Source organism: Mastomys coucha, unplaced genomic scaffold, assembly GCF_008632895.1.
Source record: "Mastomys coucha isolate ucsf_1 unplaced genomic scaffold, UCSF_Mcou_1 pScaffold8, whole genome shotgun sequence".
In the NCBI taxonomy this organism is placed as follows: Eukaryota; Metazoa; Chordata; class Mammalia; order Rodentia; family Muridae; genus Mastomys; species Mastomys coucha.
This window is the reverse complement of record NW_022196914.1, coordinates 35338333-35364974: the sequence shown is the minus strand read 5'-3', so window position 1 is coordinate 35364974 and position 26642 is coordinate 35338333. Positions and strand designations below refer to the sequence as shown.

Here is a 26642-nt window from a genome sequence, read left to right as displayed (position 1 = left end):
AGTGAGCCAACAAGATGAGCCATCATCTTCCTACCAGTCCCAAAGTTTAGCTTTGATAGTTGCTGTGTGGGAATATACATATCACACAAAGCTACACACCACACATAGAACATACAGCTCCACAACATGCAGAGAACACCACTCCCTACATCATATGTGTGTACCACACAATTATTCTTTTTTTTTTTTTCCCAAGACAGGGTTTCTCTGTGTAGTCCTGGAACTCACTCTGCAGACCAGGCTGGCCTTGAACTCAGAAATCTACCTACCTCTGCCTCCCAAGTGCTGGGATTAAAGGCATGCGCCACCACTGCCTGGCTGCACCATGCAATTTTAGGTCCTCTGCGATCCTCCTTTTTGCTACCTGGCATACCCAAGCTATCTCCTCTGCCTGGCTCTATCCATAGTCTACCTGTGATACCTGCCAATACCCTGGCTTACCTCCCTGAAAGTGACACCCCACCATCTGAACCGGTTTCTTCATTCATTCATCTCATAATAACATAATTGATATACCCCACCGTCTGAAGTTTCTTCATTCATTCATCTCATAATAACATAATTGATATAACCCACCGTCTGAAGTTTCTTCATTCATTCATCTCATAACATAATTGGTACTCTCAAAACTTGAGGACTAAGGATGTGTGTGACTCTGGTGAGCTATGAGCTGTGAGCTTAGATTCAAGAGTCAGTGGTGCTGGGAGCCTCTAGCACCTGTGCCTATTTGGTTCCGGTCTCTTGCTTCTATACTCTTCACTGTAGGCTTCAGTGTGGGACCCTGCCATGACTCCTAACTCAGCTATAGCTAACACTCCCAGAACTTCTCATGTGTTACTCACAGCCATGGATTCTGTCTTTATATGTGGCCTTAGGTACCTCCCATAATTCTCTTTGAACTGTCCAACCCTGCTGTTATCTATTCATCCTGTTCAGGATTTCCCATCAGTGCCCTTATTTCTCAGGAGGAGCCTTCCCAGTCTTGAATCCCTCATTGTATGTCCCCATAGAGAGATTCATCAGACAGAAATCTTGCCAGCTCTAAGAAACCAAACAGGTAATATGATAGGTGGGGGGGTCTCCCGTGGGGTGAGTCCACACCTGTGAAGCACCCGTCCAAGGGAGTCAGGAGATGAAACAGTATTGCCTTTGGCCAATGTCTACTCTGAATTCTTACCTCTCTCATCAGGTTGAGCAGCACAGGTCAGAGACTTCTTGCTCAGTGCTGACATGTTAAACAGTGGTGGGGCGTTCCCATGAACAAAGCAGATATGGAACACCTCGCAAAGGAAAGTTCCACAGCTCATAAAGCCACAGCCCCTGCAACCAAGGAGACTACCTACTGCGGGATATGGGACATAACAGAGGTTAAGACCAGTGGGTAGCACAGATAGGTTGGAAATGGGGTTAGCTGGTTCCCACAGGTGGGAACTCTGAAAGGCAGAGCCCAGCTTCACTACCCCACTGGAGACTGAATTGGCTTTACATGAGTTTTAACTAGAAGACTATTGCAATCTATGAAATGAAGGGCCTCGGCTTGTGGGTGGGCCTCTGATATGCACTGCTAACTACAACTTCTTTATACTTGATCACCAAGATATTTTTGCTGTAGGAGCTGAGGTGCACATGCTTTATAGAGAAACACAAAACTCTAAGCCCGACAAACTACCCTGCAGACTGCTCCTCCCTGGTGGCCATGGTCCGGATGGCCCAGTAACACTTCCTAGACTATGGATGCTGAGCAGTGAGTTGATGAAGCCCCATTCTCTCCTGAGAACTTCCAAATACAATACTACTGAAGTTTTTTTTTTCCCTCAATATCTCAAATTTTAACTTAAGTTTAGTTCCTATTTGTGGGCTTCCAAGATGATGTGAATGCTCCTAGAGTGGGCAGTCTGCTGATGCATCCCTGGGACTGAGGGAGAAGAGACAGACAGAATACATCTCTTTCCATTCACAGTCTCTATGGTGGCATGCATCACCACTAGAAAGCCACCCGCAGGTAGGATGTTGTGATGGCTGCTCTGTTGCCAGGTACTTACAAAGCTCAGGGTCTACAGCCTAACCTGAATCCTCTGTCCAGAGTGTACAGGGAGCATGTGACTAAGAGAGTGAAACATACTGAAGACACTGGGTAGAGGGGTAAGAGCATGTAGAATATGACTGGAGGGAAGGGTAGCCTGAATCTTGGGATTCAGAATCTCTGCTCCATACAATCTGGGGCGGGGGGTAGGGGGCAGTGCAGTGAGTCATATTCTCCTGGGTTCTGTGTTGCTGGACTCTTGACGGTGACTGCAAGCCTCCCAAAATGCATCTCCCCTCGCATCATTACTGTGTGGTTCTCAGTATCCCTCCAGGTAGTCATGACATCTCTGCAGGGCTGGACATGAGTAATCTTGGTAAAACTTCCTCACTCCTTTTTTGGTTTTGCGAGACAGGATTTCTCTGTGTAGCCCTGGCTGTCCTGAAACTCACTCTGTAGACCAGGCTGGCCTCGAACTCAGAAATCCACCTGCCTCTGCCTCCCAAGTGCTGAAATTAAAGGTGTACTCCACCACTGCCTGTCTGTCTTTCATTCTTAATGAAAACGGCTGCCTCCTGCTGAACCCTGAAGTCTGGTCAGTACTTGCTAAGGTCTGCAGTGGCTGAATCATGTTAGATCAAAAGGCAGTACCAATGTTGCTTGGCTCTTCATTCCTTCAGAAGATCTGGAGGCAGTCACCCTATGCCATATGCTTGACTGTATATCTTCACCTGTATATCCCACCTCCAAATAGCCCATATGCACACTTCATCTGCACACCTCTCACCTGCACATACTTCACATTCACACACCCTCTTCTGCACATGCACAGTGGTCCATGCCTTCACCTGTGTAATCCTCACCTGCACGCACACATGCCTATATGAAACTTTACCTGCACACGGGCCTCTCATTTGATCTGTGGTATATCTACATTCCAGTCTAAAAGAGATGTAAAGTGAGTTTCAACTATCTTACATCTTGACCTCACTTCTTCCTTTTCCTGAGATGTTGGTGGTTTCCCCGGGAGTGAGAAGCAAGTACTGGACAAGCCCATGCGTGACATCCAGACAGTGAGGTTGAAGGTTCAAGCCTGTACCTTACCCAGTCAGCTGTGGTGTGTTTCTGGTTTGGTCAGGAACTATCTGGCTTCCAGGTCCTTCCCAGTACCCAGTATTGAACAGTGGCCAAGGCTACCATGTCTGGTGAGGGGAAGTCACCTAAGTGAGGCTGGCCTCCAAGATGTAACAGTGAAAGGCAAATATGAAATCCTACTAAGGTGAATACCTAGAATTGGCAAATCCAGAGAATTAACTGGTGACCTCAGTGAGCATTTGAGTGTCTTTACAGGGTGAGGTTCTGAAACATAATGGGTGTAGTGGCTACATAATAGAAATGTATCAAATGAATTATATAATTTAAATGGCAAATGGTTTAGGTTTATGCAGTTAATTTCACCAAATTAAAGATATAAGGTCTTTCAACAGTAAAGGCACTGGGTAAAGCCTTTCTTCTTTTTCTCTAAAATGGAAGCTGGATGACCAACTGTCAAGAACATCTTGTGTCCCCTGTACCTCAGGCTGAGGGCCAAGAAGAAGCAATAGCATCTCCCAAGGCTCATGGATAGTCCTCCTACTATGGGGGTCACAAAACATGGGCCCTCTCTGCTCCCCCCTCCCCCAGAGCACAGCCCAAATGCCCTTTGCTGGCCCAGGCTCCCTTTTTTGCTCATCATACCGAGGTCATCTTGGCTATGTGCAGAAGACCTAGGGCAGTATACCAATGGGAAACAGACCCTGAAGAAAAACTGTGTGCCTAGGAGGTTGCCACTCAGACATGCTGCATAATTTGCCTAGGCTTGAGAGCCTCTTGGAGGCTGGCGCAGCGCAGTGCATCTCCATGATGCTGCAGACCCAGAATCAGCCTTTCTAGTCTCTCTTCCAGTTGTGGCACTGGCCCAGAGCTAAATTAGCCTGAAATAGGATGTGGTGGTTTCAAGATCAAGACATGGTAGTCCCAGGAAACAGGCAGTCTCTCCTGAATGATGCTCCTGGCTCAGACTTAGCTGTAAGTCTGTAATCACTTACTAATGCTTTATCCAGTTGTGAGATGTTCTATCCTTTGCCAAGGGACCACTTCCTGCCCTGCTTGCCTGTGCCAAGCATGCCACCTACTATACCCCTCTAGCCACAGCCCCTTTCCCCTCATAACTGAACTTCCACCTGCAGCTGACCTGGGAAGGAGGGGTCTTCTTCGCTTTTTTATTCCTGATAAGGAGTAAGATGCCCAGCTGGTCTACAGGATACACAGGTGTCCCCACCATCAAAGCAGACAGGATGATCATACAGAGTTACCACTTGGGCATCTCTTTATTAGGACCCGTGTTCATGTATTTTACAAATACAAATAGGTAATCAGCAAATACATCCAGTTTTGAAACATTTTATGACTCTGTATACTTCATTCTAAAAGGTGGGGTGGTTCATTACTTGTCAGGGAGATAACTCTATCCTCTGGTTCAGTGACCAAATAGAAAACAGAAGGTACCCTCTGAAGGCCTGTTCTGCAGACTCCCCTTTGAGAACTGAAGGAAGCCTGTACAAAATGTAAAATGATTATGTGCACATTATCATAAACAAGCTTGGCTTCTGGTGCTCAGGAGACACAGAGTTGAGCCATCTGTTTGCAACCTGTTTATGTTCTATTGCCACTACTTAGAACTTATTGGACACCATTTGGTGCTACTGGGCCTCTGCTGCAGACATGACAGTACAGACAAGCCATCATCTTCCTCAGGCTCCTATATGCCACAGAGGATAAGACAAAAGTTTCTGTCTTGTGACAAAAACTGTATCAAATAAAATGTAGAAAAATAAAATAAAACATCTGGAAACCCCATAAGTTAGTTCTTGGCAGGAGCTGCAGGTTCTGGAGACTGAAGGAATTCATAAGGGTCGTGGCTGACATCTGGCTGCTCCCCAACACTAAGGCGAGAAGGACTTCCTGTAAGTTTGAAAGAACATGGCGTTTAAGCATACCAAACATAACTACAAAGCTCATGAAATCAACATCTGTGACTGATACCTAAAAAGACCAATGTCCTCTCTGGCACCAGTCAGAGGTGCATTCACACCCCAATCTGAATCAGGGATGTCTATAATCTCCTTGGCCTCTACTTTGCTTGATATACAAGGTGATCATAAAAACTCTAGTTTTCCTTCTGACAGCTGCAACCAGGCTAGGGGAAAGCTAGCGGAAGACGTTCCTGAGGCTGTGGGGGCAAGGGCAAGTAGTCCCTGAAGGCCTGGCCCATGCCATGTAGTCGGCAGGCTTGGTTATCTTGAGCGGAGGTTCCCTCAGATACTAGGGACTGGAGGACCACAGAGAAAAGACACATTACTGAAGAAACTAGGATGAAAGAGGCAGTGTTTATTCAGTCAATAGACTAAATGAATAGGAAGGTGTTCACAGGGATGTTAAGAGGTAGTTGAGCAGAGGTCTTAGGATTGATGTGGGGCTGTAATGGCTTTGCTGAGTCCCATGATGAGATGTGACCCAAATGGGAAGAGGAGGCTCTGCCAGATGTAAACCACTTATGTCAGCATGTAAATTTTAAAGTGCATAAGCAATCAAAAACATGATGGAAGAAGAAAAAGCAAACAAAAGAGTCTGTCCAGGTTACTCAAAGACAAATAGGGTAAGATGTGTGATTTGTGTCAAGTCAGAGTTCACAAGGAGAAAGACTAACAGAAAATCAAATGCCATGTCAGTGAGCTGCTGGAAAGTTTTAAAGCTGAGCAACAGTTTACAGAAGATGCAAGTGAGAAAACTTCAAGGGGAAAAATTAAGTTTGTTGTAGAGATGGTAATTATCGCTAGATGTCTCCCATCAACACCACCACAGTTTGCTGTATACATTTTGCCATTGACAGTTCTGCTTGGCTGCTTGGTTATGGACACCATACATGCTAAGAGTGATGGAGTGTAAATGAGAATGGTACCCATAGGCTCATATATTTGAATATCTGCTCCTCAGTCAGTGGAATTGTTGCAAAGGATTAGGAAGTGTGTGTATCACTGAGGGTTGAGGTTTCAAAAGCCCATGCCAGGCCCAGTGTCTCTGTCTTCCAGCCCGCTGCCTGTGGGTGAAGATTTAAGTTCTTAGCTATGATCCAGAGCCATGACTGTCTACCACCAACAGACTCCCCACAATGATGAGTATAAACTAATCTTCTGAAACTGCAAGACCCTAATTAAATGTTTTTATTTTCGAGACAGGGCCTCTGATGTAGCTCTAGCTATCCTGGAAATCACTATGTAGACCATGATAGCCTTGAACACACAGAGATCCACCTGCCTCTGACTCCTGAGTGCTGGGATTAAAAGTGTAAACTACCATGCCTAACACTTTAAATGCTTCATTTTATAAGTTGCCTTTGTCATGGTGTCTCCTCATATCGATACAACAGTAACTAAGACCCCAGGCAAGGTGTATCCAGTGATAGAATAGTGGAGTTTTATATCCAACAACCCACTTTCTGATTGAATTAACACAGGAATAAATTTACATACAGTACTGTACTCCAGGGCAAAAGCAGGGGCTAGGGAGGCCACAGGCCTTAGTAGGGAAGTGACTACCACTGCTTTGTTAAGTGCATATGAGATGCCTGTCAACCTGCCTTTGACACACTTGTGTTTCTGCCCATAAAGCATCACTGCCAGCTCAGTTCTTAAGAATAAAGGACGGTTGACGTGTCACAGTGGTCCCAGTCACAGATAGAGGAAAATAATCATATCACTTACTTCAAGGCTTAAGGAGTATCATGGAAGAAGAAATAGAGGAATGACTTACTTGTGCTCCTATACATAACTCCTATAAACTCACTGGGTCACTAAACTATACTTGGGGAGAACTGTTGTCAGTACTGTGTCAGCAAACTCAAATGTTTTTAAGGAGCTACAGAGCCAGCATCTGAGACCCTGCATGTGGCTGGCATGACAGAGTGTCAGTGGTGTGCCTCATCTCTCCTTAAACATGGAAACCCCTCGCCAGGGATAGTTAATGTTTTCCTGATAGAAAATGAAGACTTCATTGGTTAATATAGCCAAGGAATAAAATGTGGAATGGCAAAGGGCACATGTCAACAAATCTATAACCCAAACAAATGTTCTGGTCCCCAAGGACACACAAGGGTATAGAAACTTCCCAGAATAAACCTCTGTGCCAAGGCCACTATTTTGGGCTTGATCCCCTATCCAGCGTAGGCCTTTACCTGGAGGATGCTGCTCTCTCTCAGAGGCAGTGGACAGAGAGCTAAGGTTAGAGGATGGCCGGGAGCCTCCTCGCTCTGCTTGTGCTTCATGTAAGTCCTGCAGGAGCCTGGCTGTCTCATCCAAGTTCAAGTGGCTATCCTCATGGTCCAGCTCCTTCTTCACTTTCCCTATGTGAGAAAAATAATGTAACCCAGGTAAATGTAGTCAGCACAGACTAGACATACAACACAACTGAAAGGTCGATGCTGGTGGAGTTCACAGCAGAGGGAACATAATTTAATGACAGGTCGGGGCTGATAGTAGGGAAGGAAGCAGACCCAGTGTCCTTCATTCAAGCAGAATGCTATGTTGAATTTCAGTCACCCAATGCACCAACACTATGGACAACTTTGTCAACAGAAGATATGTGTCTGAGCCGGGCAGTGGTGGCGCACACCTTTAACTCCAGCACTTGGGAGGGAGAGGTGGGCGGATTTCGGAGTTGGAGGCCAGCCTGGTCTACAGAGTGAGTTCCAGGACAGCCGGGGCTATACAGAGAAACCCTGTCTTGAAAAAACAAACAAACAAAAAACGAAAAAACAAAACAAAAAAACCCCAAAAAACAAAAAAGAAAGTATGTGTCTGATGCTGGCCTACTGCCTTAAACAGAGTACACAGACAGAATATTCAAATAAGTTCACTGAGCTGGGTCTCCATGCAGCTTCCAACCTAGGAACTAGGCCCCAGTACTGACTTGTCTCAGCAAAGCACTACCCTGAACTGTGAAAAGGACACAGCTAAGCCAGAGGAGCCAAGAGCTCACCTCTGCCCTATATTAAGACTAGCATCAGGAACATTATGGAAGAGGAGGTAGAAAGAGTATAAGAGTATTAGGGAGTGTGTCTCCTATAATACTTATAGACCTCCTGTAAGTATTAGGAGATTGTATCTCCTAATAATATGAGAAACTTCTAAAAAGTTGTAAAAAGCAAAAACTTACAAGTACCAAGACAAAGGTAGTCTGTGTGCAGGGAAATTCACTAAGCAGTCAGGGTAAATGCCCCTAGGAAAGCTAGTATTCGGGTTTGTATTTCAGGGAGGCAGGGAGCCTCACCACTAACTGACACTATATATACACAGAGGAGCCATATCTACCTCCTGGGGTCTGGAACCAACATAAGCCAAACCAGGAAGGGTGCACATAGTAGCCCCTAGACAGCCCCAACCCAATCAAAACCCAGGTGCTGCAGACCTATCAAATATGTTGTCACAACTCATTAAAAGACTGAAACACGTTCCCTGTAACTCGTGGGGCTTATATCTGGTTCCCTTTGGACTTTCCCTTTGTGACTTCTCTCTCTAGTGACTGTTTTGGGTTTTGTCATAAAAGACCCTATCCCTGAGTCTCAGCAGGTCATGGCATGGGGTGTCTTGGGGACTAAAACAGAGCTGACAAAAGACAATGAAAAGGAAGATGACAGATCTGAACCCAATCCCTAAAAACTGTATTAAACACAAATTTCCTAAAAAAAATACTCCAACCAAAGGCAGTGTGAGGCTGGACAGACTCTGCTGTCACCTTTACAATGTTTGCAAAAAAATCTACTTTCTCAGCCTGACACTGCTGACTCTGGAGCCATCTTCACTAAAAGATGAGCCTCTTCTCCATGTAATAACTTCAAACGTCCACAGGTACTGCTCCAGGGGAGGGCCATAAGGCAAATAAGGTATACACAAAAGAAAGGAAGGGATATAGCACAAAACATTGTCAAGGCTCCTAGCTGTCAGCAATTTTATGTGACGGAAGACACTATACACCTCATGGAAGACAGCATTTCCTACCAGTAGAGAGAGGGCTCATCCTTCAGGACACAAGCATGCTGACACATAGCTGACACGCCTTGTACAAGATCAGCACCCAAGCATCAGCTACCAAACAGGTACAGCTTCAAGTCAGAAAGACACAGGGGCACACAGTCAGGCCTATTTGGAGCTACTGTTCAGAGTGGCATGCACCAAGACCTGTCTGAGATCAGTGACAGAAGTCACTTCGTCCAAGTGTGGCAGTCTGACCAAGGGGATCTTTGAAGAGAACACACATACATTTTTATTTCCTAGTCTCTTACAAACCAGTGCTTTTGTTGGTGGTTTGTTTAGTTTGGGGTTTTAACTGGTTTTGGTTTTGGTAAAAGGGATGGAATCTAGGGCACTGTTCATACTAAGCAAGGAGCCCTTCACCACTAAGTTGCACAATACTTCTGACAGGCTCAGTTGGGTTTTTAACTCACAGGGCAATCAGCAGTTATCAACTGGGTGTCCTCTTCCTCTAGTTCTGACATTGTCCCCTGGAGACAGCATCCGATCCCATATGCTGATGGTACAGTTAGGCCCTAACCACAGCCCCAGGGTGTTTCCTGTTCTGACTAGTGGTAAGGCACAGAAAAACCAATGATGCTTTCTTATGACATCTCACATCACAAAGATGGATGGAGTCCATGTGAGAAGCCACATACAATTGTGCCCTGGATGCCTCACCAAGAGAGCTGAGCATGGACACATCCAGGGAGACATCAGGATACTGTTTCATTGACATGAAGTCCAGAACAGGGCCACCACTATCTCCCAGTGGATCCCCAACCTGCAGAAGATCAGAAAAACATCAGCTAACAGACAGCACAAATGTCAGCTAATGCTAGCTATGTATGTCAATAGGATGAACACTGTTCTAGTGGCTGCACCTGAAGGAACACAGGATCTAAGCTTATTTATGGAAGTGCAGATTCATATCCAGAGACTTACTCAAATCAACACACCTCTGACAGCTTCTCTATTCGGAATAAACAATTTTTGCTAAGTTCTTAGGGAAATCAGTAGCACTATGAGAATATGGGAGGTAGGCCACAAGAAGACCAAGTAGACACATGGAACTCAAGGGCCCACCACCACATTTGCAGGAGCAATACAGATTCCAAAACCAAAGCTTTCTCTCTCAGAAGGTGTGATGCTATAGTTCCTCAGGCCTCTGGGGTTCTTGCCACCTGCTTCTTCTCATGTCCCCATACTGAGACCTTACAGTATTCCCTGTAATCTGGGACTCAACAGCATGATTGGTCACCTCAGGTATACAGGTTACTGCTGTCCAGTGGGAAAACATTACGGCACAAGCCCATAGTGTTGCCAACCATGTCAAGTCACACAGGAAAAGGGGTCCCCACTCTTCTTGAAGACAGTGTCTAGCTGACTGCTAACTTGTTCCTAAGCTTAGAAGCTTATAGTCCTCAGTTCAGGTCACCAACATACATAAATGAGGAAAGAACAGTGCCACTGAAGTCCCTCATTAGAAACAAGCAGCCAGAACAGAGAAGGAGGCTGTTCAGCCACTCCCTGCAATGGCTAATGACAACTACCATACAAACCCCAAAGCTGGGCTTCTATTCACATGCTTGGGAAACCCACCTTCATCTCATCTGCAGGCCTCATGGGGATGCTCCTCCTCTGAAAAGTAACAAGACAGGAAATAAGACTTTCCAATGTAATTTTATACTGGAGTAATTTATCCACATTACACTAACAGTGGCCTTTTCACTGCTTAGGATTCTGCTCATTGACGCCTCACTACGTCCATGGCTGAAGCAGGGGTTTTTACCTGATTCTTCAGGTGGCAGACAAGATAAACCATGACTGGTTGGCTTATTCTGTATCAGTCAAGGGCTCAAATACTATGCTTGGGTTGGGGTGAAGGAGGACATGGGTAAGAAGATCCCCAAATTTACATCAGAGTGAATGTTTAAAACAAACCAAAATGGGCAGCCTGAGAAAAACATTCCTGGCTGTTTAGCCTGGAACATGACCAAGTCCCTGAGACAGGCTGTGGTATGATGGAGGCAGTAGTGACATCTACTCCATTGCTGAAGTAGTATTAACTACATGTACCTTCATCCTATGCACTGGTAAGAGCATGACCTTAAAAATAGCCTTCTTTTGTGCACATTCCTCAAAAAGGGTCATTCAGTGTGTATTTCCATACCTATGAATTTGGTCCCAGTGTTTTTGAGGTTCAGTTATGCAATTATTTTCACCAACTTTTAATTAGAAACATGGCCTTTATTTTACCATCTGTTCCTTGCAGATGGTTCCTTCAGCATTATATCTTGAGTACTCAGTGCCATTTTTAATTGCTGCTGAGTACGTAAAATTATTCAACCCTAATGACAGAACTCACCCTTACACAATGAATTCAGAATTCACCAACAACACACCCTCATTTCAGGGCCACAGGGAGCAATTTCTTGCCCATTCCAGACAATAGGCCAACAAGATACAGCATCAAGTAAAAGCACTTGCTGTTCAAGCCTGACAACTTGAGCTCAGCCCTGGAACCCACAGTGGGAGAACTGATTCTCAAAAAATTTCCTCTCTTCTTTTTATGTTCACCAGGCACTGCACATTTACAAAGTGGTAAGGAAAAGGCTTTAAATAAATGGCCTAGAAAGAAACACAAGGAAAAGATGGCAACCAGAACAGGAGCCAAGCACAGGCTGGTAGGGCTGAATTCTCCATGAGGCACAAGATTTCTATGCCCGTCTCTTCAGACAAAGACCAGGCCAGACCAAGAGCCAAGGAAGCCATGGGCCAAAATAGTCTCAGAGCTAGTGTGGACAGATACTTTTTTGAACTCCACCTAGCCAGAACAGAGTCTTACTAGAAAACTTTGGCTCAGCAATACTGTTCTTTAGCATTAGGGTCACACAGCCTTGGAATAATGGCTGTCCTAGACCAAAGATCACATGTAACAAATGTGAACAAATTTCCTGCCAAAATGAAGATTAATGCTCTTCAAATGAAGAAAATAAAATCTTTGGGACTTGAGAAGTAGCTCAGATGGTAAAGTACTTGCCTCACAAGTATGAGGACCCTAGAACACCCACATAAATGCTGGATATGGTGTACAACTGTAGTTCCAGCACTGGGAAGATGGAGTCAGTCAGCCTAGCCCACCCAGCTAGCTCTAGATCAGTGAGACCTTTACCTGAGGAACAATATTTGCAGTTGACCTCTGGCGTCCATATGCACTACACACACACACACACACCCCTACTCATCCTTGGACTGGGATGTGCCTCTATAGTACAACACTGATCTAGAATGTAAAAAAGTCCTGTATTTGATTCCTAGTACTGGAAAAATAACCCTACCAGTATCATTCAGCAAGAACGCATTGTACATACTTGTCTAATTTGAACATAAACATCTCTGGCTTGTGAATATACATACTATGGGTCTGAACTGGCCCCAGCCTACAGTGTATCAAGGGTAGTGTCCACTCTGACAGACATCACAGACAGAAAGTAAAGACAGGACCTTGGGTGCAAACTACACAGCCAGTCTCACAACAATCATAGGAAACTCCACTCCCAGGCACTCTAACATGCCCAGGATCACAGGATCAGAGGTGAGGAGGACACAACATCTGTCCCAACACCAGGAATAACTGGGACCAGCAGGAAGCAGGTACGCTGGAACTCAGCCAGTCCAGTGGCACGGGTTCCTTCCGATCTGTCTGGGCCGATGCCCTGAACAGACCTTGGGCGCAAACTCTGCAGCGAGTCCCATAATACCCAGAGGAAGCTCTACTCCCAGGCGCTCTAACAGGCCCAGGATCCCAGAATCACAGGGTCACCCAGACAGCTTGACTCTGAGGAGTTCTGACACAAGCAGGATCACAGGAAGGACGGGCTCCAGTCAGATATAGCCAGGGCAGGTAGCACTAGAGATAACCAGATGGTGGGAGGCAAGCATAAGAACATAAGCAACAGAAACCAAGGTAACTTGGCATCATCAGAACCCAATTCTCCCACCATAGCAAGTCCTAGACACATCATCACACAGGAAAAGCAAGATTCAGATCTTAAAACTCTAAAATCACTTCTCATGATGATGATTGAGGACTTTAAGCAGGACATAAATAACTCCCTCAAAGAAATACAGGAGAACACAGGTAAACAGCTAAAAGCCCTTAAAGAGGAAACACAAAAATCCCTTAAAGAACTACAGGAAAACACAAACAAACAGGCAAAGGAAATGAGGAAAACCATCCAGGATCTAAAAATGGAACTAGAAACTATAAAGAAATCACAAAGGGAGACAATCCTGGAGTTAGATAACCTAGAAAAGAGATTAGGAGTCATAGATGCAAGCATCACCAACAGAATACAAGAGATAGAAGAGAGAATCTTGAGGGCAGAAAATATCAAAGAAAACATTGACACAACAGTCAGAAAAAAAATACAAAAAGCAAAAAGCTTCTAACCCAAAACATCCAGCAAATCCAGGACATAATGAGAAAACCAAACCTAAGGATAATAGGTATAGAAGAGAGTGAAGACTCCCAACTTAAAGGGCCAGTAAATATCTTCAACAAAATTATAGAAGAAAACTTCCCTAACCTAAAGAAAGAGATGCCCATGAGCATACAAGAAGCCTATAGAACTCCAAATAGACTGAAACAGAAAAGAAATTCCTCCCGTCACACAATAATCAAATCACCAAATGCATTAAACAAAGAAAGAATTTTAAGAGCAGTAAGGGGAAAAGGTCAAGTAACATATAAAGGCAGGCCTATCAGAATTACACCAGACTTCTCACCAGAGACTATGAAAGCTAGAAGATCCTGGGCAGATGTCATACAGACCCTAAGAGAACACAAATGCCAGCCCAGGCTACTATACCCTGTGAAACTCTCAATTACCATAGATGGAGAAAACAAGATATTCCATGACAAAATGAAATTTATACAATATCTTTCCACAAATCCAGCCCTACAAAGAATAATAGATGGAAAACACCAACAGAAGGAGAAAAACTACACCCAAACCCACAGAAACATAATTCTACCTCTAACAACAAAATAACAGGAAGTATCTCTTAATATGAAAATTAATATTACCAATATGTTCTAATCAATTGAAATTCAAAAATATGAGGAATTAGAAATTTGCTGGCTGTTACCCAGTGGTCTATCTAACTTGGTAATTGGAGAAATAGGTCCAATATTGTACAATCCATATATATTTTCTGCTTGTTTGTACATGACAGTGTCTTGCTGTGAACCACATAATGGTCTTGAAATCATGCTTCTCCTATCTCAGCCTCTCTATTAGTAGGATTGTTTATTTGATGTTTTTACACTATACTATGGTTTTCAGAACAGCTTACATATTTCAAAATTATTTATACAGCCAAAAGAAACATAGATAATTAATTTGGGAGGTGGCTTGTAAGAAAACAATAAAGAATAAAGCTGAATGCTTTGCTTGATATTTAATAATTATTATGTCAATTTTGAAGAAAAGGATTTTATAAGTTACTCTTTTTCTGAGATGAATGCTTTTCAAAATCATCACAGCCAATGAACCAGATTTCTACCCTCACCTAATGTCTGTGCCACCCTCCAAGCAGAACCATTGTTCATTGAAACAGTTGGTGAATGACTTTATGGATAGACCATCTTAATACATACACTATTTCTTAAATGAATATAACCTGTTTCCTGTGGGCTGAGAATGAAGACAATCACTCAAGTCAAATAGCCTTGACCATAGCAGGAAATCTATACCCAAAAATCATGCCTACAATTCATTCCTTGGTGCAGCAGAACTGTCAGCTCTTAGCCTAGATACTATGGAGGTAAAATCCTTTGGTGATGTGAAGGTCATTAAAGTACAGCATTATTACAATGAACTCCAATGTCTAAACATTGTTGGAGAAATAGACATTAGACCATACAACTTTATGTTACTTTATACTGTTCAAAATAATAAAATTTGCTTTTTTAAAAAAAAAAAAAGAAAGAAAAGAAAAGAAAGTAAAGACACAAAGGGCCACAGATGCTTCTTTAGAACACTAATGCTAGTCTTTGTTAGAGCAGAAAGAAAAGTCCATCTAGACTGTCAAGAGAAGACAAGTTTCAAAGGTGAGCTCGGCCTTCACATCTGTTCTGTAGGAAAACAGTACATTCTTCAGGAGGAATGACAATGATGTCAATGAAAGGAACATGGGTATCGGTATGGAAGAAATGACAAGCAACTGCCAAACTTTAAAGGACAGCTCTTAAAAACAGAACTTTTAAGCTCAGTAAGTCAAGAACAGCCAGCAATGACCTCAAGAGTCTGTCTCCTTGGACTCTAGTGGGTGGGATGGGCTCTCTGCACAGAAGCAGCCCCGAGCATGGAACCAGAGCCTAAAAGGGCTCACCAACTGCAAATCTCACCTGCTTCAGCTGGAAGATCATTCTTGAGTGATCACCACCTGTGATTTGGTCCAGGAGGTCATCTACCATCTTCTTGCTATAGCTTCCAGCATCCTTCACGAATTCCTGCAGGCTAGAAGGGAACTGTGTGATGGAAGGTGCTGAAAAAGCACCACGTTCCAATTTCAAGACTTGCCCTAACAGTGACAATGACGCTGATTCCAGAAGTCCTTTGGGAGCTTCCCATATATGTATGGGACACTAGATTAATGGCTCTCAAACAATTTTTAAAGTAGCTCATGGCAAAACAATAATTAAATCTCCAGGAACATTAAAGGAAAAACAAAAGGCAATGGCATACAGGTACACAAATCCATATAAAATCATAAAACATACTTGTTAATCTCTAAGGAAGGCTGTCTACATCTGCCAGTCAGACACTTAGAAGTATAGCAGCAGGAAATGTAGACATGGTAAGTGGGCACATATGGAGCAGTAGGGGTAAGACTCAGGGGACACCTTTTGGTACACTTTGATTTCTGAACCATATGAATATATTAGGTTAAAAAATAAATAAAATTTAAAATATAGTCAGAGAACAAAAATCCCATAGACTCAACCATCAAGGATAGCCTAAGCCTCCTAGGCCCTGAAGCCCCTCCAGAGAGACAAGCAAGGCTGCTGACCCAGAGCCAAGCCTAGACAAACTCAGTTGCTGACGAAACACAGGCCATCATCTGGGATACCTGACCATGTGTACAGACGGCAGATCTTGGCAGTCATCTCTCTAGCTTCACAATTGTAGTTTTAATGCTGCATCTCAGGCTGCCATGAATTTGGCCTCTGCCATCCTACCCCACTCCACCCAAGTTCATCAGTGTCAGCCCTCACCTCAGCACCCGAGAATGGGACTGTATTTGGAGACTTTTGAGAAGTGATTAAGGTGAAAAGGGGTCAGTAGGGTAGGTGCTGATCCAATTTGACTAGTGTTATAAGAGAAGGAGATCAAGACAGAGGAAAGGCTGTGTGAAGACAGGAGAGAAGATAGTGTCTGTATTAAACCAAGATTGCCAAAACCTGGGCCTCAGACCACCAGCTTTCAGCACGGTGAGGCCTTGGTGTTTGAAATTGATTACTGTGGCTCCAGCTGACTAGCAGTCACTAGGAAACATATCTCAAAACAATTGTGAAAAAGAACTCCTTGTAAGTATACTCTGTTTGCTAAACACATCTATTTATGCTACAGTCTGGATCACTTCCTTCTTCAAATTGTGCTGAACTACACGGCAGTTCTAGGGCAGAGGTGTGGACAATGGCAAGTGGTACTGGAGCTTGTGCTGACACCACCTTACTGCCAGTGCTGTACTTCACAGAGCTCTCAGCAGGGCCAAGGTGCTCATCAGGGAACAGCTCTCACATGTGTGTGACCTGGCTCACCTCAGTGCACACTGCACACCAGTCTCATCTCCATAGGCGGAATACAGAAGCTCCATTTCATCTGACTTCAGGTCCCCGAACACAGAGTTGTTCTGCATTGAAAGTGCCGTGCTGGCACTGGAGAGGAATGTGACTAAAGAGAAGAAAGTAAAGGCCAGATCAGAGTCATGCTCAATGTATACCCAGCATGGCCACAGCCATTTTTCCTTCCAGGTGACCACAACCTGAGTCCATGCCTGGTTCTTTCTTTTTCCTTTCTGTCTGAGCACAAACACAGCAGCAGAAACTGTCCATGGGCAACTGCAGTACCTACTCAGCCTCCCATTTCACACCTGTGCGCCAAGGGCTATAAAGCAAAGACTGACTCTTGGGTAGAGAAGAACTTGGACAAGCAGAAGTGGTTCTTGGGACCAGCCAATTCATGAACCCCCTCTGGCAGAATCAGGAACTGAGCCCACACTGGATACACTCTTGCCCAGGGTTATAACAATAAACCAGGTTATGTCTACATGGCTCAATGTTTTCAACCTCTACTGACATCCACTATGATGGAAGACATGCCATGTCTTGCACTGCAAGCACTCCTCTTCCCTGTAATCAATGCTTCCTGGGGACAAAACTGCTGAGCTGAGAACCAAACACAAGCAACATCTCAAAAGCAAAGTGTGAACACTACCAAAGGAGGGGTTGAGATGAGGGAAGGTGTGGGAAGATCACACATCACAGAAGGTCCAAATGCAGGTTGGTCTGTCTTAGTTTGGGTTTCTATTGCTGTAGTAAAACACCAAGCAAGTTGAAGAGAAAAGGGTTTTTGGTTTTTTTTTGTTTTTTTGTTTTTGTTTGTTTTGTTGGCTTACTACCAGATCATAGGCCATGACAGGAGGAAGTCAGAACAAGAACTCAAGCAGGGCAGGATCCTAGAGGCAGGAACTGATGCAGAGGCCACGGAAGAGTACTGCTTATTGGTGTGCTTCACATGGCTTGCTTAGCTTGTTTTTTACAGAACCCAGGACCACCAGTTCAGGAATGGTACCACCCACAATGGGCTGGGCCCTCCCTCAATGATCACTAGCTGAGAAAATGCCTTACAGCTGGATCTCATTTCACTGGCTCCTCCCTGTACCAAGAGGAAATACCAAAAAAGCAGATGCTGTGCATAACTGAAGGGGATAAGGAAGCATGTTCAAAGCTTATGGTGCAGAGGTGATCTTGAGCTGGCTCTCCAGACCCACAGTAAAGGCAAGGGACACAGGAAGCAACAAAGAAGAAGCAGTGACACAGAAAAGGACAACCCCACATCCACCCTGCCCCTTCCCACCACTCAAGACAGAATAGCTACAGATAGGCAGTGAAACGCCAATTCTAAGCATGTTCCCCTTGGAATAGGCATTTCATTATATTGCCTGGAGTTGGGTAAAGGGAGAAGAAATGTCATCAAAGCACTTCTAGGTTCAGCCCAGGATGGCTACTGTGCCTCCCTCCAAGAGGAAGGAAGTATTACTTCTTTCAGCTCCACAAAGAAGCATTGGCTTGAACGCTCTCCAGTCTTAATTAAAGTGCATACCTCTGCACATATAGATATTCACACACCAAAGCAAGCCTTCAGACACACATATGTACTGAAACACATGAACAGGTCAAAGCAAGCCCTATAGCACACAAGCATGCATATTACCACATATGTACAACCACACATTCCAAACACACTAGAAGACCCATTATAAACGTAGACCCCTACAAACACAAGTGTCTCTGTCCCTCTCTCAGGCCATGCTGCCACCCACAACCACCCTGTCTAGGTTTCTCGACTGCCAGGCAGCATCATCACCCTGCAAATGGTTAAGATTAAGTCTGACGTAAGAAATGAAGCCCTCTATAAAGCAGGAGGATCCGCAACTAAGACTCCTGGAGGGAATGGCAGCCTGTGAGAGGAAGCTTGTGAGTACAGTCTGAACTCGCCTTCAGTGGGGAGAAGAATGCCAAGCAGGAACTCTCCACCAAGTATGACTTTAATCCACCTACTTTAATGGATCTAAACTTCATTTATCTTAAAAATCTGAATCCTGGGCCTGCAGTGGTGGTGTACCCCTTTTAAGAAGCAGGTGGATTTCTGAGTTCGAGGCCAGCCTGATCTATAGAGTGAGTTCCAGGACAGCCAGGGCTATACAGAGAAACCCTGTCTCAAAAACAAACAAACAAACAAAAACAAACAAACAAACAAACAAAATCTGAATCCTGCAGACTTGATGCACCAGGATAGGGGGAACAGCTGGGGGGAGGGCATCCTCTCGGAGGCAAAGGGGAGGGAGGTGAGAGGTAAGGGGAGGGGCTCTGTGAGGGGGACAGCATTTGGAATGTTAATTAATTAATTAACTAACTAAGACACAGTAACAAAGCCATGAAGAAAATCATGGAGGAGGAACAGGCAATTTCACATCCCCACTGCCAGCCCAGCCCACTCAGCTCAAGAGCTCCCACCAGTCACTGTGCTTACCTTTATTTCTTCTTTCATCTTTGAAACCCAATGATGTAAAACCTGGGAGCAACTTGCTAGACAGTGAACTCAGGTCCACAGGGTGTGTCTCCTCCTCTGCAGAAGATACAGGAGAGAGGGAGCCATCAGGAGGGCTTGGCAACAGCTCAGTTGCTCACTGATGAGCAACTTCTCTAAAGCTCCTTAGACATGGAGGGGTGGGGCATGGGTAGGCTACAATATCCTTTTAAAACTGATTTTGCAAAAGCAAAATATAATTTTTAAAACTAACACCATTTCACTTTGATTCTGTAATTGCCTTGACATCAACACCATGAAAGAAAAAAATCATGTCTGGAGCTAGACAGACAGATGATTCCATTGGCTAAGTGTTTGCCTTGTAAGCATGAGCTTCTGAGTTCAATCCCCCAAATTCCTATTTAAAAAAAATAAATAACAATAAGGCATAATGGTGCATGCTTCTAATCCCAGTATTGGGGAAGTAGAAATAAGAAGACTGTCGAGCCTCACCACCTACCTGCCTACCCTATGGGGCAAGTTCCAAACCATGAGAGACCTTTTCTCAAAAAAATAACAAGGAGATGGTGCTTAACAAATGTTGCCCCTCTGGACCCAAATGAGTGTGTGTGGGAAGGGGGGGTACATACACACACGCTAGTGCATACACTGCCCCCCCCCACATACAGATGCACTCACAGACACACTCACAGACACACACACACACACACACACACACGTAATATTGTATCTGGGGCTATCTTGCAGCAATCCCTTCACCTTTGCAAACTGCTCGCTCAGCACTGCATGCTAAGGTTAACACCTGCTGGCCATCCTCATCCTCCACATGCTCAGGCTGGGAAACTGCTGCCTGGTTTTCACATGCACATCATTCTCCACTCCTGACAGGAACCTCACTTTCCACACTGAATTTCTAGCCTAAATATGGGCAAATCCATGTAGTTTTTCCTGAAGACCACAGAAATTTGTTTCCACTAACAGTTAAAATCAGAATGTCTATCGTGTACACACTAGGAAAGATGGAACAACCCTGACAGAGGGCAGAAACTGAAGAGCTGAGGGAGATGTCTGCCTGTGCAGGAGAGACTTGGGCAAAGCAGGAAAAGAGACATCTACCATGTCCCACCCTCTCCAAGTGTGTCTATAGGTATGCTGCAATCCCACGGAGTCATTCACAGGCACAACTGCTACCTTCTCAAAATGTTCCAAGGCATGAAATACCCTTCCAGGCTGGTGCACTGATGGCATTCATGTTTCCAACTAAGACATGCCCTAGCATGATCACCCAACCTTCCTTTCAGAATATATTTGAACTTCACAAGTGTGCAGGTGACCATATGGCCCATGAGGAAGGAGCCCCGGAAGAACTCAAGAGACAAAACCTTCCTACATCATCAATGACACTCAGCCCTTAAAAATGTATCACCATGCTGAGAAACCCAATAAAGGCCTGATGAAATCCTAGCTCCTTATATAACACAGGCTCCACTGTGCACATGGAAGCCAGGCAACTGTTCTGCAGTCTCATTACCAGTAGTGGTGACATGTGACTGTGTGATACATACTCTGCATCTCAGAGCATGGACAGAGTTCAGAGGACAACGTGCAAGCATTGAGGCCCTGCACAGAGCACCCACCATCAGCCTCAGGCTCAGTTGCATTCACCACGCTGTAGAGCAGACTTCCATCTCCAAGCTTCTTCAGGTACCCCATCTGCAAGGAAGTAGCACCCAAGTGTCATCCCCCAGTAGTAACATCAACTAGAGACACGTGACATGCTAGTCATGTCTCCACCAGTTTCTCCATGAGAAAGTACCAGAGACTCCCCTTCACACGCCCAAGGATGAAAGACTGGCCTGCTTTTGACTGAGGCCAATTGTTCATGATTACACATATCTGATTATGACCAAGGACACATACACATATGGCCAAAGCACTACTGAGGCACATGAGCAAAGAGTTTCTGATATAAAAGCCTTGACCCAGAAGCAAATATTTAAAACAGTCCATAGGCCAGAACAAAATGAGATGAAGAATGCCAGCTGAGTAAAAGCATCATACTACTCTCCAGTGGTCTATGCCTCTATCTCTAAGTCAAATAGAAACAGACTCCACTAAAAACCTACTACAAAGGCCTGACTATTTTCAGTCTTATGCAAGGATAGTATGTCAGGGTGTGAAAGGTGTACATGTGCAGAAGAGGTATTCAGAAAAATGGCCATATGCAGGAAGAGTGAGCTCTCGTGATTGTGGAGGCCCTTGGGAGAATGTCAGAGAGCAACATAACAAGTAGGGCAGAGGCCGGGGTGGCAGATCCTGCAGAGAGGTGGCAACAATATAACTAGGAGACTAGGGCCAGGGTTTTTAATGCAGTGCTATACACTAAAAAGAGATCTGAAGTGGTCTGAGATATTGGAGGGAACAGGAAGTTTCACCAGACAGCAAAGATTTCAGTATATACAAACATAGTTATCAATATAATTATACTGTGTATATATACAGGTACATTTCCCGCCTCTACCTGACACTATTTTACCCATAACATGCGTATCTGTCATGGTTAGTTTTGTGTCAACTTGACACAAGTTCTTGTTAACTAAAAGGAGGAAACCTCAATTGAGAAAACACCTCCATAAGATCAGCTGTAGCCAGGAGGTGGTAGCGCAGGCCTTTAGTCCCAGCATTCATGAGGCAGGGGCAGGTGATCTCTGTGAGTTCGAGGCTAGTCTGGTCTACAGACGTACTTACAGAACAGCTAAGGCTACACACAGAAATCCTGCCTCCGAAAAACCAAACCAAACCAAAAAGATCCAGCTTTAAGGCATTTTCTCAGTGTCAATGTGGGAGGGCTCAGCCCATGGTAGGTAGGGTCATCCCTGGGCTGGCGATCTAGGGAGTATGATGGTTTGTATATGCTTGATCCAGGGAGTAGCACTATTAGGAGGTGTGGTCTTGTTGGAATAGATATAGCCTTGTTGGAGTAGGGGTGTCACTGTGGGCATGGGCTTTAACACCCTCATTCTAGCTGCCTGGAAGCTAGTCTTCTCCTAGTATAATTCAGATGAAGATGTAGAACTCTGAGTTCCTCTTGCATGATGCCTGACTGAACACTGCCATTTTTCTGCCTTGATGATAATGGACTGAACCTCTGAACCTATAAGCGAGCCCCAATTAATGTTGTCCTTATAAGAGTTGCCTTGGGCTTGGCTGGCGGTGGTGGCGCATGCCTTTAATCCCAGCACTTGGGAGGCAGAGGCAGGCGGATTTCTGAGTTCGAGGCCAGCCTGGTCTACAGAGTGAATTCCAAGACAGCCAAGGCTACACAAACCCTGTCTTGAAGCCCCCAACCCCCCCAAAAAAGAGTTGCCTTGGTCATGGTATCTGTTCACAGCAGTAAAACCCTGAGAAAGGGAGCAAGCCAGTAAGCAGCACCCCTCCATTACCTCTGCATCAGGTCCCTGTCCTGTTTTGAGTTTCTGTCCTGACTTCTGTTGATGAACATATGGAAGTATAAGCCAAATAACCCCTTTCCTTTCCAACTTGCTTTACGGTCATGGTGCTTCAGCGCAGCAACAGAAACTCTAAGTAAGACAATATCCATTTTTAAATAAGGTTTACCACTGAAGAAACTAGGCTCTCGAAGAGAAATAGCTGATTCCAGAGGTGGAACACAGCAGGAGCATAGGGCAGTGCTGCCCACAGAAATGCCTGCAAGCCATACAACTGATGCTGAGCTTCCTAATAGGCATATTTACAAAAGCAAACAAACAGGTAAAACTAACTTTAAGGTGTTTGTGAGTTTCTGTTTAATTCTGGACTTTTTGCAGTGCTAGGAAGGGAACATATAGCTTTACTTGGGCTAGGAAAGAACTCTACCACTGAGCCACACCTTTAACTAGCTTAAGGCATTTCCTACAATTGGAGAGTCCAAAGTGTTGCCATTTCAATATTCAGTATTTAAAACATAATGCACATTTTGAAGACTTGATAATGAGAAGGACTGTAAAGCCCTAATTATTAAGTTGGACCTTACATTGAGACAGTAAGATTTAGATTATGTCGGGTCCAGTGGAGGCTCATTTTAACCAGATAAACTTGTACTAGAAAATGTGCCCTGAGAGTGGTAGCACCTTGCTCTACAAAGAAGCAGGCAATAGATAGGTGGATCTCTGCCAGTGCTGGGACTCTAGACAGCTGCATTAAGACATGCAGCAATAATCCACGAATGGCTCACAAAAAGGAGAGAGCCACAGATGAACAAAGAGGTGGAATGCTAACATCACCCCTGTGAATACTTACTATGAAGCAGGCTTTACTTTTAGGGCATCCTGGCTATCAGGGCCTTTTAAAGCAATAGGGTCAATCAGAAGTGGCCCCTACCCAAGCTGGAGATAGTGGGGACATACCATATTCCAAGTTCATGGTGGTCCTACCAGCATGGTGATCTCAGACCCGTCTGAGGAAATAAGACCAAGACAACCAAAGAGCTGATCTGACTCTGGCCTGAACCCCTGGGACCCAGGAGGTACTCTGGCCAGACCCTAATACTCCCAATTTTGATGGTGGTACCTGGTAGCAAAGACTTGAGTGTCTGAGGCCAAGTGGCATGACCTTCAGGGGAGGGCCACAGATACTACCTTGCCACCTGGGAGAAACCGGTTAATCCTGTCCCGAGCCTCATCAGCTGCGTGCTCTACCAGGGCTAGCACATGCTCCTCTGCTGTGCTGTCTGTCAGGCTGCAGGCATTCCCTTCAGGCTCAAACATGCAGCTGTAAGGCATGAAAGACAAGTGTCATCACAGGCCCAGCCCATTGATTCCCAACAGTAGTAGCTTTTATGAACAGTTCCCTTGCAGAGGCAGCACTGGGTGAAGCTTAGTCCTTCCACTTCCCATAGCACTCCTATATGCTCTAATCATGATCTTTACCTGAAGTAAAAAAGTACAAGCCAAATAGAACCCCTTCTCAGAGAAACACTTAAGTCTTTTTACAAACAGAAAAAGAAAAAGAAAAAGTGACAGAAACTGCATAGGTATAAAAGGAAACGTGACACAGTCCCCTCTGTGCAGAGTGTCACATTTGCAGTAAGGGTAAGCTGCAGGAAGCCCTGGGCTCCTCATGGAGGAATAGTTCTGACTCAAAGTGAGAAGTGCAGGCACTGTGGGGTAGCCTTTCCCCTGCAGACAGAAGAAACAGGCACACAGGCTCCTCTCTGCCCTGGCATAAGAGATGTTGCAACAACAGGATAGCCCTAGAATAACCACAGCTGCTCCCTGAAAGTCCAGCACAGGAGAAAGGTGTCCCTCACCAGAGTTACACAGCAATGGCACTGACAGGTGCACATGTATCATTTGATGGACTTCGAAGTCTGGGAATTCAGAAAAAACTGCACAACTATCCACTCTATCTAAAAGCCATGGGACCCACAGATGGAGGCAGAATTTTAGGGGCAAGGCCACTAGCTAGAAACTCAGGAAATCCAAGGCAACTTGTAGGACCTAAAGGAAACTAAAGGAACAAACAGTAGCAGGTGTCCCCTAGAGAGGACAATGGGCAGTGCATCAGAAAGAACTGTCTGCTGAGAGGGCGCCTGCCTGGGGAAAATGTGGCTTTCTCTCAACCTCACATGATCCCAGGACACAGGATGGTCATGGAGCCAAAGAGAGGCATATGGCACAAATATAGCTGAGACCTCCCACCCATCACTTGTATGGTACTCATCATTTCATTCTGAGCTACTCAGGTGAGTTACCCGACAGAGTTCAAACCACATTAGGGTAGCCACATGCTGGATAGTGACAGGAAAGGAACCACATAGGGCTCTAACTTCCTATGATTGCTTAAATGCTCCTTGGGGTCTGCTACTGACGGGGTAACATCATTTCTGTCTCAGTGCTCAGCATCCAATGAGACAAAGGGGCACTCAGTAACCACGCTGGCATGGCATATAGATACGGCCTCTGAAGGTCCCCTAATTAGCTGTGGCCTGATGGAAAGAACAAGGCTTCAGGGAATTATGTCTGAAGTGCCCTAACCTTCCTGATGCTCAACACCAGACTAGGCATCTCCGTGGAGCACTAAAGAAGTCAGCTTACAGACAGTATCTCATAATGATGCTGGCAACTAGAGTGAACTTACTGCAACTGTGCTCTGCACAAGTAAGAACACAGGTCATACGTACACAGGTGGTATGTATGGAGGGCATATACTAAAGGAATGACTACTAGCAAGTAGCATGTATTTCACACAGTAAATGACAAGCTAGCAAAATGCACTGCAGGGATAACTTCATGGGCCTGTAGATCCCAGGGCGTGTGGCTAGCACACAGGAGAGTGGTCCCAGTCCCCTTGCATCTCACATCAATCAACAGCATGAGTTGTTGGGATAGTAGCATGAGAGCATGTGATGAGTGGCTATCTTACCCCACAGACCTGCCCTGCAGGATCCAGAGTCTGCAAACACACACAGGTGACAGGCTATATCACCTCTGTGATACAATCACTTCACTTTTAGGGCAAGCAGAACAGAGTGGCCACTTCCCTCTTGAGTTCCAGGGCCAGGAAGGCATCCAGTTTGAGGCCCCTGGGCTACACCAAGGGGCTGCTGGAGCCTAAGAATCCTTAGAGGTCATGCTCCTCCATCCAGGCTGAGATGCTCCACAGGTTCCCTCTGCCCTGGCCTGGGCAAAGCATTGCAGTCCTGCTTGTAGCCAGCAGCTCCACAAGCCAACACCTACTACAGAGCCTTACCTGATAACTTCTCTACTCGGCTTTTTGGATTTCTTGGTAGTTTCTACTTGCACTGGGACAACCTCAGGAACAGGTTCCTCAACTGCTGGGTCTTCACTGCCCAAGAGAGCTGCCTGCTGAGAGAAATCCATGTCCTGCATAAACGACATGCTGCGCTTCAAAGCTAACAGCCGCTCCTAGAATCAGAAAGGACAGAGCAGCAGGACTTTACCTCTCCCTCAGCCACGGAGCCGTGACGATGGGATGGCATGGGATGGCCACGGCCTCACCTGGCCTAATCGCCACCTTCCCAGACGCTGCATCGGGAATGGTTGCGAGGGCTCGGCATTCAAGGTATGGCCCAGAGATGGTGGTGAGGGAATGGTGGAGCCCAGCAAGTACCCCTTGCCAACATGTGGCTCATCCAGCCTGGCTTACAGT

General features: G+C 45.1%; 2 protein-coding genes across 7 annotated transcripts in view; both read right to left on the bottom strand.

Moving 5' to 3' along the window:
* LOC116083637 (probable palmitoyltransferase ZDHHC11) overlaps window positions 1-1384 on the bottom strand; it is a 30257-nt gene extending 28873 nt beyond the window's left edge. The window contains exon 1 of one of the 4 annotated variants that reach the window (XR_004115823.1): window positions 1178-1376. Coding sequence is in view for 3 of the 4 variants with exons in the window: in XM_031360410.1 (XP_031216270.1) it covers window positions 1178-1186 (9 nt within the window). In the remaining variant the exon portion in view is untranslated. Of the gene's footprint in view, window positions 1-1177 lie in introns of all 4 variants that reach the window. The other 3 variants (XM_031360410.1, XM_031360408.1, XM_031360409.1) reach the window with 3 other exon arrangements.
* A 2989-nt stretch (window positions 1385-4373) lies between these two features.
* Brd9 (bromodomain containing 9) overlaps window positions 4374-26642 on the bottom strand; it is a 27302-nt gene continuing 5033 nt past the window's right edge. The window contains exons 7-16 of one of the 3 annotated variants that reach the window (XM_031359995.1): window positions 26223-26398; window positions 24110-24242; window positions 21110-21185; window positions 19455-19550; window positions 16961-17093; window positions 15545-15656; window positions 10732-10770; window positions 9811-9913; window positions 7296-7463; window positions 4374-5026 (exon numbers count right to left, since the gene is read on the bottom strand). In XM_031359995.1, coding sequence (XP_031215855.1) covers window positions 4926-5026; window positions 7296-7463; window positions 9811-9913; window positions 10732-10770; window positions 15545-15656; window positions 16961-17093; window positions 19455-19550; window positions 21110-21185; window positions 24110-24242; window positions 26223-26398 — 1137 coding nt within the window. In that variant the 3' untranslated portion in view covers window positions 4374-4925. The remainder of the gene's footprint in view (window positions 5027-7295; window positions 7464-9810; window positions 9914-10731; window positions 10771-15544; window positions 15657-16960; window positions 17094-19454; window positions 19551-21109; window positions 21186-24109; window positions 24243-26222; window positions 26399-26642) is intronic. The other 2 variants (XM_031359996.1, XM_031359997.1) reach the window with 2 other exon arrangements.